Source organism: Rhinoraja longicauda, chromosome 20 (assembly GCF_053455715.1).
Source record: "Rhinoraja longicauda isolate Sanriku21f chromosome 20, sRhiLon1.1, whole genome shotgun sequence".
Classification (NCBI taxonomy): domain Eukaryota; kingdom Metazoa; phylum Chordata; class Chondrichthyes; order Rajiformes; family Arhynchobatidae; genus Rhinoraja; species Rhinoraja longicauda.
Genome location: NC_135972.1, coordinates 7,059,560 through 7,071,979, shown reverse-complemented (window position 1 = coordinate 7,071,979; position 12,420 = coordinate 7,059,560). Strand labels below are relative to the sequence as shown.

Genomic DNA, 12,420 nt, shown 5'->3' with positions numbered 1-12,420 from the left:
GAGTGGGGAACTGCCTGCACTTATCAAACGCAAACTAATGACTATCATGGACAAGATTTTCCGGGTGGCGGCATTCCAGATCTTAAAAGATCTCATTTCCATTTAATGACGGAGACAAGTGTCAGCACTGGGCAGCTACGCTCTCCTTCCCTGCCACGCCGATGGACAGTAGCAGCCGGTTGCCAATGTGGAAGGACCCTCTGCATTGCGCTGGAAGCCTCCTCCATTCCCCACTGTGGCGTTATCAATTTGTTCCACATTAAATCTCACACTGTCCGGGCCAGTAGCCTCTTTGAGCCAGACACCAAATTAGGGCCAATTACAGCAAACAGCGGCGTTCTTGACTGTGGAATTATGTTGCCGTGGGAACCAAGCTGAGCGAAGTGGAGGTCCAAAATTACCGAGACCCAAGCACTGTGCTGTCATAGCTGTCTATGCAGTAACTGCAAACAACACTAATATATCTTCAAACCAACATTTAGCATTTCAGCTTTAAAACAAAAAACATCTTGCAACTTTTAGGGACCGACCGTGCAATCCGGAGAGGTGCAGAGAAAGCCTGACTTGCTGCGTTCACAGCAAGTTATAGGAGTAGAATTAGGCCATTCGGCCCATTGAGTCCACTCCACTGTTCAATCATGGCTGATCTCTGCCTCCTAATCCCATTTTCCTGTCTTTTCCCCATAACCCTTGACACCTGTTCTAATCAAGAATTTGTCTAATTCTCTGTCTCACAAATATCCACTGACGGCCTCCACAGCCCTCTGTATTCTTCGGTGCAAACCAACATCATCTGCAGCTCCTTCCTACACAGAGAACGTTGATTTATTTTCCCCAAATGCAAGAAATCTTCTGAAAATCCTTCTCAAAATTAACGGCACGGTGGCGCAGCGGTAGAGTTGCTGCCTCACGGCGCCAGAGACCCAGGTTTGATCCTGACTGAAGTGTATCAGTCTGCCTAAACCTACCTGAACTCCCGGTTGCTAAACACTTGAACTCCCCCTCCCATTCCCACACTGACCTTTCTGTCCTGGGCCTCCTCCATTGTCAGAGTGAGGCCCAGCGCAAATTGGAGGAATAGCTCCTCATATTTCACTTGGGCAGCTTACACCCCAGCGGTATGAATATTGATTTCTCTAACTTCAAGTAACCCTTGCTTTCCCTCTCTCTCCATCCCTCCCCCATCCTAGTTCTCCAACCAGTCTGACTGTATTCCTAATTAAATGTTATCTTTCTATGCTTCGTTGTCACCTTCCCCTAACTAGCAACGATCTATTCTACATTTTCCTTGAGCTTTGTCCACTTTGATGTCTTGTCTCATTTTCACACCTTACCCTTCCTTATCTCTGCGTCTCCCTCTCCCCTGACCTTCAGTCTGAAGAAGGGTCTTGACCTCTTCCTGCTAACCCCATTCTCCTGCCTTCTTCCCATAACCTCTGACACCCGTACTAATCAAGAATCTATCTATCTCTGCCTTAAAAATGTCCACTGACTTGGCCTCCAGCCTGCTCTCCCTCATTCAATAAGATTGTGTCTGATCTGATTACAACCTCAACTTTCAATCCCATACCTCAGTAGCAATCACCCTATACTGAATATAAATATCACGCTAACGTTAGACTTGGAAACAGGCCCACCGAGTCCAGGCCGACTAACGACCATCCCGTACACTAGCTCTATCCTACACACCAGAGACAGTGTACAATTTACAGAAGCCAACTAACCTACAAACCTGCTTGTCTTTAGAACGTGGGACCATGTGGGTTTTCTCCTGTGCTCTGGTTTCCACCACACTCCAAAAACATGCAGGTTTGCAGGTTAATTGGCTTCGCTAAAATTGTAAAATTGTCCCTAGTGTGTAGGATAGTGCTAGTGCTACCACCGAATGCTGGTCGGTGCAGACTCGGTGGGCCAAAGGGCCTGCTTTGCTCTGTACGTCTATAGCCTTTTTCTTACAAGTACTGATTATTGTCCTTGCATCTGATCATGCACTTGAAGAAGGGTCCCGACCTGAAACATTACCTATCCATGCTCTCCAGAGATGCTGCCTGACCTGCTGGGTTACTCCAGCACTTTGCGTCTTTTTTTTTTGTAAGCCAGCATCTTCAGTTCCTTGTTTCTAGTTCTTAAAAGACCTCTGATCAGTCAAGAAACAATCTTTTCCCTCTCCCCTATCCTAGTCGCCCTACCAGTTCCACTGTTGGCATCTTTGTATCCCTCTTACAATCACACCTTCCCCAGCCAACAATGGGCCATTGTGGGCTCCAACCGTCCTGAGGTCATCTTTTGCCGGCCCTGATTTGTTCTGGCCTTTTCTCACCGCCGGTTTATTTCCACGCCCCCCCCCCCCCCCCCCCCCCCCACTCCCACCCCCTTCTTTCAGCCTGAAGAAGGGTCCCGACCCGAAACATCATACAATACAATACAATACAATACAATACAATACATCTTTATTGTCATTGTACAGGGGAACAACGAGATTGGGAATGCGCCTCCCATACGATGCAATCATTTAATTAGCTAGTCAGTATTAATTTAAACAACCCAATGAAACAAATTGTAACAGTTTTAAAACAGAATAAAGTGCAAGTAGATCTGTGCCGGTTCACTGTGCGATGTGACCATCCGGATATACTTTTTCTCTAGAGATGCTCTGAGTTACCTCACCATTTTGTGTCTACAGAAACATAGAAACATAGAAAATAGGTGCAGGCCCTTCGTGCCAGCACAGCCATTCAATATGATCATGGCTGATCATCCAAAATCAGTGCCCCGTTTCGGCTTTTTTCACATATCCCTTGATTCCCTTCGCCCAAAGAGCTAAATCTAAATCTCTCTTGAAATCTTTGGTGCCAACCAACATCTACTTTTCCTTCCTGCACATCAGTTTTACTGTATCTCATGTTTGGTCTTTACATTTCCAAGCCAGTGTATAAATATTACTTTGAAAGCAAAACATTTCTCACAGTTCAATAATGAATTGAAAACATGCTCTGAGTCTTTAACAACTACAGGAGCAAGATAGCATCTCATTCCCTCTTGAATTCGAACACAATTTAAAGCATTGACCTAATTTAAGAGAGGAATAACCATTCAGGTTATTTCTGCCCAGTGTCTATGCCACGCACCCAAGTGAAAGTATTCACGAGGAACCTCTAGGCAAATGTTATGAAGATCTATTGTGAGATTTTGACAACGAAAAAAATCTTAATTGTTTGTTATATTTTGCCACCATAGAGTGGAGAAATGCCCCCTTCGTGAGACCGATCTGACTTGTACAATTAAATTGTCATTATTGCTGCAATCTCACTAGTAATACAGCCCAGAGATGTAGGTTTTGTGGGATAGACCCAGCGTGAGTTAAATAACATTTGTTACATTAATGGCATTTAATAACTCTGACATAAACATGAACAACAGCAACGGTTTCTAATTCTTCCCCGTACCATTGACACTGGGAACGGCTCGACTGCAATCATGTATTGTCTTCTCGCTGGCTGGTTAGCACGCGACAAAAAGCTTTTCACTGTACCTCGGTACACGTGACAATAAACTAAATCAACTAATAAATAAATATGAAGCAGCTGACTACATCCTTTGGGGCGGCACAGTGGTGCAGCGGGTAGAGCTGCTGCGTCTCAGCGCCGGAGACCCCGGTTCTTTAGACTTTACTTGCGGCTTTAGAGATACCGTGCGGAAACAGGCCCTTCAGCCCACCGGGACTGTGCCGACCAGCGATCACACCGTACGCTAACACTATCCTACACACACCAGGGACAATTTGCAATTATACCAAGTAAATTAACCTACAAACCTGTACGTCTTTGGAGTGTGGGAGGAAACCGGAGCACTCGGAGAAAACCCACGGGGTCACAGGGAGAAGGTGCAAACTCTGTACAGACAGCACCCATTGTGACGATCTAACCCGGGTCTCAGGCGCTGTAAGACAGTAACTCTGCCACCACGCCACCGTGCCAGATTGATCCTGACCTCGGGTGCTGTCTGTTTCTGGAGTTTGCACGTCCTCCCTGTGACTGCGTGGGTTTCCTCCGGGTGCTCCGGTTTCCTCCCACATCCCAAAGACGTGCGGGTTTAGATTAACTGGCCTCGGTAAATTAAATTGCCCCTAGTGTGCAGGGAGTGGATGGAAGGGCAGGATAACATAGAATGAGTGTGAATGGGTGATCGATGGTCAGTGCAGACTCGGTGGGCCAAAGGGCCTGTTCCCCTGATCAATCAATTAATCAATCAATCAATCAATCAATCAATCAATCAATCAATCAATCAATCAATCAATCAATCAATCAATCAATCAGTCAATCACTCAATCCTGACTAGCACTGCTCCCATTTTAATATCATTTCAGGATACAGGTTTACGGTGTAACACTTTAGTAAGGAGGTCTTCCTCCAGTTTCCTCCCACATCCCTAAGACATGTGGGTTCAGTAGGTCATAAGGTCATAAGTGATAGGAGTAGAATTAGGCCATTCGGCCCATCAAGTCTACTCCGCCGGCTGATCTATCTCTCCCTCCTAACCCCATTCTCCTGCCTTCTCCCCATAACCACTGCACCCGTACTAATCAAGAATCTATCAATCTCTGCCTTAGAAATATCACAAATATGTTAATTGACCTCTAAAATTGCCCCCAATGTGTAGAGAATGGATGAGAAAATGGAATAGCATAGATCTAATGTAAACGTGTGATCGATGGTCAGCATGGGCTCGAAGGGTCAAAGGGCCTGTTTCCATGTTTGATCTCCAAGCTAAACCAAAACTAAAAGCTGTTCTTCCATTCCGCATAAGATTATTCTTAAATACTCTTAAATATAATGTAATATATTAAATACTCCATGTAATAAGGGTGGCCCAGCAGTAGAGATGCCACCTTATAGCACTTGCAGCGCCGGAGACCTGGGTTCAATCCTGACTCCGGTGCTGTCTGTACGGAGTTTGCACGTTCTCCCCGTGACCTGCGTGGGTTTTTTTCTCCGAGATCTTCGAGTTTCCTCCCACACTCCAAAGACGTACAGGTTTGTAGGTAAATTGGCTTGGTATAAGTGTAAATTATCATATCATCATATCATATCATATATATACAGCCGGAAACAGGCCTTTTCGGCCCACCAAGTCCGTGCCGCCCAGTGATCCCCGTACATTAACACTATCCTACACCCACTAGGGACAATTTTTACATTTACCCAGCCAATTAACCTACATACCTGTACGTCTTTGGAGTGAGTCCCTTGTGTGTGTGTGTGTGTAGGGTAGTGTTCGACACAAAATGCTGGAGTATCTCAGCGGGTCAGGCAGCATCTCAGGAGAGAAGGAATAGGTGACGTTTCGGGTCGAGACCCTTCTTCAGACTGATGATGTTAATGGGATAACAGGCAGTGTTAATGGGATCGCTGGTCGGTGCGGACTCGGTGGGCCGAAGGGCCTGTTTCCACGCTGTATCTCTAAACTAAACTAAAAAACCCGCACAGATAAAAGCCTTGGTCCTTCAGCCCATAGACGATATAATTCCGAATAAGAAGAGTTATATAAAAAACGCTTGTCATTCGCTCAGTGAAGTGAGCTTGACCTGGAGCTGATTCTTTCTTCCCTGGCGGTAAACAATACCGGGCTGGAATGACTAAGTAGCTCTTCAAAGAGTTCCAGCGTTTGGTCACTGAATCTCTGTCGGTGTGGGTGGGAAAAATTACAGCAAGACTCGTCCATGCAGATCTGCTGTTTAACATGCAAAGTAACAAGCTTATTTCACATTCATATAACACGTGGCTGAGGCAACGTGTGTGAGTCATAGTTGGTGTGAAACCTCCTTCATAGCCCTGGTCACCAGGCAATTTCCTCCAACTGCACGTCTTTGGAGTGTGGGAGGAAACCGAAGATCTCGGAGAAAACCCACGCAGGTCACGGGGGGAACGTACAAACTCCGTATTTGGTCACGGGGTTAACGTGCAAACTCCGTATTTGTGTTTGGTCAGATTCTTGAATCACCGGGATGAATTTTGCTGCAGGTCAGCGTTGCCTGTACTGTTTAATTTGTCTCATATTTCAAAATGATGTTTAACAGTCGCACTTTTCCAAACAGCCCATGAGGTACAATTTGCTCTGAAGAAGAGAAGGAATGGGTGACGTTCCGGGTCGAGACGTTCCCAGTCTGACAACACATAGAGTTACATAAGAAAATAACTGCAGATGCTGGTACAAATCGATTTATTCACAAAATGTTGGAGTAACTCAGCAGGTCAGGCAGCATCTCGGGAGAGAAGGAATGGGTGACGTTTCGGGTCGAGACCCTTCTTCAGACTGATGTCGGGGGTGGGACAAAGGAAGGATATAGGTGGAGACAGGAAGATAGAGGGAGATCTGGGAAGGAGGAGGGGAAGGGAGGGACAGAGGAGCTATCTGAAGTTACATAGAGTTACATAGAGTTACATCAGGGATTTAATGAGGTTGCACTTTTCAGCACTTAGTGGACAATTTATTTATTGGGAAAGAATTCCTGGTTACAAGAAAAGCCTCGATAATGCCTGAATAAATGAGTTTGTGTGAGTCACATCACCAGATAGCACTTTGTCGGATCTTGTCATCAGTCAATGACTCGGCCCTTGTCTAATAGTTTAGTTTAGAGATACAGCGCGGAAATAGATCCTTCAGCCCACCGAGACAGCGCCCACCAGCGATCCCCGCACACTAACACTATCATGCACACCTCATTGAAAGTAGGCATGCAGGTGCAGCAGGCAGTGAAGAAAGCAAATGGTATGTTGGCATTCATAGCGAGGGGATTTGAGTATAGGAGCAGGGAGGTTCTGCTGCTATTGTACAGTTGTACAGGGCATTGGTGAGACCACACCTGGAGTATTGCGTACAGTTTTGGTCTCCTAGTCTGAGGAAAGACATTCTTGCCATAGAGGGAGTACAGAGAAGGTTCACCAGACTGATTCCTGGGATGGCAGGACTTTCATATGAAGAAAGACTGGATAGACTGGGCTTGTACCCACTGGAATTTAGAAGATTGAGGGGGGATCTTATAGAAACTTACAAAATTCTTAAGGGGTTGGACAGGCTAGATGCAGGAAGATTGTTCCCGATGTTGGGGAAGTCCAGAACAAGGGGTCACAGTTTAAGGATAAGGGGGAAGTCTTTTAGGACCGAGATGAGAAAAAAAAATTCACACAGAGAGTGGTGAATCTGTGGAATTTTCTGCCATAGAAGGTAGTTGAGGCCAGTTCATTGGCTATATTTAAGAGGGAGTTAGATGTGGCCCTTGTGGCTAAAGGGATCAGGGGATATGGAGAGAAGGCAGGTACAGGATACTGAGTTGGATGATCAGCCATGATCATATTGAATGGCGGTGCAGGCTCGAAGAGCCGAATGGCCTACTCCTGCACCTATTTTCTATGTTTCTAACACTATCATGCACACGAGGGATCATTTACAATTTTACCAAAGCCAATTAGCCTACAAACCTGTACGTCTTTGGAGTGTGGGAGGAAACCGGAGTGCCCGGAGAAAACCCATGCGGTCACGGGGAGAACGTACAACCCCCATACAGACAGCACCGTTAGTGAGTATCGAACCCTGGGCTCTGGTGCTGTGAGGCAGCAACTCTACCGCTGCAGTGTACAGATACAGGCTGAAGGGGATAACGTTTAGTGGAAGGTAAAGACCGCAGAGGAGATTAATATAAGAAAATAACTGCAGATGCTGGTACAAATCTAAGGTATTTATTCACGAAATGCTGGAGCAACTCAGCAGGTCAGGCAGCATCTCAGGAGAGAAGGAATGGGTGACGTTTTGGGTCGAGACCCTTCTGAGATTAATATCAATTCATTGGTAATTTGAAGGCAAAGGAATATTTTATGTCGGAAGGAATTGCCGTTGCTGATTTATACCGAACATGGACACGCAATGCTGGAGTACTGAATGCTGAAAGCCGCTGATAGACACAAAATGCTGGAGTAACTCAGCGGGACAGGCAGCATCTCTGGAGAGAAGGAATAGGAGACCCTTCTTCAGACTGAGATTCAAGGGTGAGGGAAACTGGAGGTGTGAGGAGGCACAAAAGAATAAAAGGTATGAAAAGAACAAATCAAGGCCAGCAAGGATGATCAAGGAAAGGTGGGGCCCACTATGTGCAGGAAAGAACTGCAGATCCTGGTTTAAATCGAAGATAGACACAAAATGCTGGAGTAACTCAGCGGGACAGGCAGCATCTCTGGACAGAAGGAATGGGTGACGTTTCTGGTCGAGACCCTTCTGCAGACCTCCAGCACCTGATCTCCTGGTTGGTCAGACTGGAGCCCACAATGGTCCATTGTTGGCCGTGGAAGAGGGGGCTATCAGGAAGGAATATTTTGCCTTTATTATCTCTGTACTCTGTAGGTTTTATAAATTTATCATCCTGTAGTGTTTCATCTTCTCCAGCTTTTCTCATAACTTTTCCCCATTATTCTGATTTATGATAATGTTGCTCTTTTCTGCGCATTCTGATGCAAGCACATTTTATTTTTACTGATGCTTCATCAGCAAACTTTACAACGTCAAACTCGCTTGCTGTAATCATACTACTGAGTCTGTGCCCAACAATAATATTGTACTGCATGTGTAGGAAGGAACTGCAGATGCTAGCTTACACCTAAAATAGACACAAAATGCTGGAGTAACTCATCGGGTCAGGCAGCATCTCTGGAGAAACGGAATAGGTGACGTTCTGGGTCAGACTGAGAGTCAAGGGCGAGGAAAACTAGAGGTATGAAAAGGTGCAGAACAAATCACCGATGACCAAGGAAAGGCGGAGCCCACAATGATCCATTGTTGGCTGTGGAAGAGGTGATAGCGAAGCGATACGAACAATGAAACTAACAGGACGACTAGGGTGGGGGAGGGACGGAGAGAGAAGGAATGCAGGGGTTACTTGGAATGAGAGAAATCAATATTCATACCGCTGGGGAACAAGCTGCCCAAGCAGTTTCTCCACTTTGTGCTGGGCCTCACTCTGACAGTGGAAGAGGCCCAGGACAGAAAGGTTGGCATGGGAATGGGATGGGGAGCTGAAGTGTTCTGAATGTTTCTTGGTAGAGTGGTGTGGAAGGCTGTGTCTCCTCGATCTCCAACATGTTTGGTTGTAGAACCAGAGAGAGTCAGAGACTGTACACTCAGAGATGTTGGTTTCCTTTGTCAGTAACCCGTGTGTGTTATGCCCTATGTGAGAAATAATCGGCAGTGATTCTCTCGTCACCAATACTTCATGGATTTGACAGGAGATATTTGGACAGGCATTTGCTGAATTTTTCCTTCTTTGGTTCACCTTGGCAGTGAATGGCTGCCTTATGTAGAGGGGAAACCGAAGATAGACACAAAATGCTGGAGTAACTCAGCGGGACAGGCAGCATCTCTTGAGAGAAGGAATGGCTGACGTTTCGGGTCGAGACCCTTCTTCAGACTGAGAGTTAGGGGAGAGGGAAACGAGAGATATGGAAGGGTAAGGTGTGAAAACGAGAGATGAAAGAGGAGGATGCTCAAGGAAAATGTAGAATGAATGGTTGTCATCTGGGGGAAGGTGACAATGATGTAATGTAAACTTTAATCAGGACAGTCAGACTGGTTGGAGAACTGGGATGGGGGGGGGGAGGGGGGGGAAGCAACTTAGTGTAGTTTATTGCCACGTGTACCGAGGTACAGCGAAAAGCTTTTTTATTGCGTGCTAACCAGTCAGCGGAAAGACAATGCATGATTACAATCGAGACACATGCAGGAGGTACTCCAGCACTTTGTGTCATTTTTAAAATAAGATGTTTTTTAAAAACAGGGCACCGCGGTAGAGTTGCTGCCTCACAGCGCCATGGACCCGGGTTTGATCCTGACTACGGGTGCTGTCTGTACGGAGTTTGTACGTTCTCCCTGTGACCACGTGGGTTTTCCCCGGGTGCTCCGGTTTCCTCCCACACTCCAAAGACGTACAGGTTTGTAGGTTAATTGGCTTCGGTAAAAAAATTGCAAATTGTCCCTCATTTGTAGGATAGTGTGAGTGTTCGGGGATCGCTGGTCGGCACGGACTCGTTGGGCAGAAGGGCCAGTTTTGGTGCTTCTAAACGAAACTAAAAAAGAGCTGGATAGCTTTATCTTCATGTGTTGTAACCGAACGCAGGGATGTTCAACAATTCAGTTTCAGTTTAGATTGTTGTCACGTGTACCGAGGTACAGTGAAAAGCTTTTGTTGCTGTCTAACCAGCCAGTGGAAAGACAATGCATGGTTACAATCGATCCATTTACGAGCACAGATACATGAAAAGGGAATTATTCACAAAATGCTGGAGTAACAGCAGGTCAGGCAGCATCTCGGAAGAGAAGGAATGGGTGACGTTTTGGGTCGAGACCCTTCTTCAGACATGAAAAGGGAATAACGTTTAGTGCGAGGTAAAGCCGGCAAAGTCTGATCAAGGATAGTCCGAGGGTCACCAATGAAGTAGATAGTAGTTCAGCACTGTTCTCTGGTTGTGGTGGGATGGTTCAGTAGCCTGATAACAGCTGGGAAGAATCTGTCCCTGAATCTGGAGCTGTGCGTTTTCACACTTCTGTTCCGTTTGCCCGACGGGAGAGGGGAGAAGAGGGAGTGGCCAGGGTGCTGAATAATCTCGCGTGTGCACGATCTACAAGGATTAACGGCGTGAATGTATTGATTTTCCAGGCTTTTGGACAGGCGTACTCCAACCACCGCAAAGTAGCTGAAGATGGCGAGACACGGGAGGAGACGCTGCTGCAAGAGTCGGCGTCGAAGGAAGCCTATTACCTCAGCAAGATCCTGGAGCTGCAGACGGAGATGAAGCAAGCCAGGACCCTGGTGCTCAACGCCCAGTCCGAGAACGACCGGCTCAACACCCTCTCCCTCGACCTGAAGGAGGTAACTGTGTCGTCCTTGCCTCCCACCCACCCACCCACCCAGCGAGGGTCCTTGCGTGACTCAAGTACAGGCTAGCAGTTTACCTAACACCACAACACAGGGCGCAGCGATAGAGTTGCTGCCTTACAGTACCAGAGATCTGGGTTCCATCCCGACTATTTTTTATTTTTTTAAAAATTGAAATATAGATTGTTTATTGTCAAGTCAAAATTATATTACATTTAGAAATAGGTTGCAGTTATCAGTAAACTCTATAATAGTCCAATCTTGCACTGTGAATATTAGTACATTAACTTGAGCAAGTTTTCACAAACTTGTGTAAAACTTCATCTAAATGGGCTTCGAAAACTTCATTTCTAATTTAGAACAAGGAAGACCAATGCTGTGCAAAGCCTTTGAACAAGTTTACAATTAGTTTTAATAATACAAGCACAGATAGCTCTGCCTAATTGGTTGATACTTCCGTACCAGACCCTGGACTTAAACTGTTAAATCCTACACTCGGAAGATAGACACAAAATGCTGGAGTAACTCAACAAGTCAGACAGGATCTCTGAAGAAAAGGAGTAGATGATGTTTTGGGTCGAGACCCTTCATCTGACCGAAAGCTACTCCAGCATTTTACGCCTATCTTCGGTGTAAACCAATCCATCCCGACTATGGGTGCTGCCTGTACAGAGTTTGTACGTTCTCCCCGTGACCTGTGTGAGTTTTCTCCGGGTGCCTCGGTTTCCTCCCACACTCCAAAGACGTACGGGTTTGTCGGCTTGGTATAAGTGTAAATTGACCCTAGTGTGTGTAGAGTGGTGTTAATGTGCGGGGATCTCTGGTCAGTGCGGACTTGGTAGGCCGAAGGGTCTGTTTCCACGTTGTATCTCTAAACTAAACTGAACTAAAAAGCTGGAGTAACTCAGCGGGTCAGGCAGCATCTCTGGAGTAAAGGAATGGGTGACATTTCGGGTTGAGACCCTTCTTCTTCTGAACCCGCTGGGTTACTCCAGCTTTTTAGTTTAGTTTAGTTACTCCAGCTTTTTGTGTCTGTCTGCATCTGCAGTTCCTTCCTGCACACGACAACAGCTGCTCCCATCTAGTTCAGTTTAGAGAAGTTTATTATTGTCACCAGCACTGAGGTACAGTGAAAAGCTCTTTTATTGCGTGCGATCCAGTCAGCATAAAGACTGTACATGCTTACAATCTGGTCATTAAAATGTACGCGTAGAGGATAACAGAAATAATGTCCCAAATACACGCGGGTTTGTAAGTTAATTGGCCTCTGGAAAATTGTGTAGGGAGTGGATGGGAAAGCGGGACAACATGGAACTAGTGGGAACAGGTGATCGATGGTCGGTGTGGACTCGGTGGGCCGAAGGGCCTCTTTCCATGCTATATCTTTAAGACTAGAAGTAAACGGTCCTCTTCTTTGAAACTTTATAGTCATAGAGTTATACAGCATGGAAACTGGCCCTTCGGCCCAGCTTGCCCATGCTGGCCATGATGCCCCATCTACA

General features: G+C 46.1%; 1 protein-coding gene across 2 annotated transcripts in view; it reads left to right on the top strand.

Moving 5' to 3' along the window:
• The window catches only part of LOC144603532 (protein bicaudal D homolog 1-like), a 159,180-nt gene that overhangs the window by 55,501 nt on the left and 91,259 nt on the right, over window positions 1-12,420 (top strand). For both annotated transcript variants that reach the window (XM_078416859.1, XM_078416858.1), the window contains exon 2: window positions 10,700-10,912. In XM_078416859.1, the coding sequence (XP_078272985.1) occupies window positions 10,700-10,912 (213 nt within the window). The remainder of the gene's footprint in view (window positions 1-10,699; window positions 10,913-12,420) is intronic.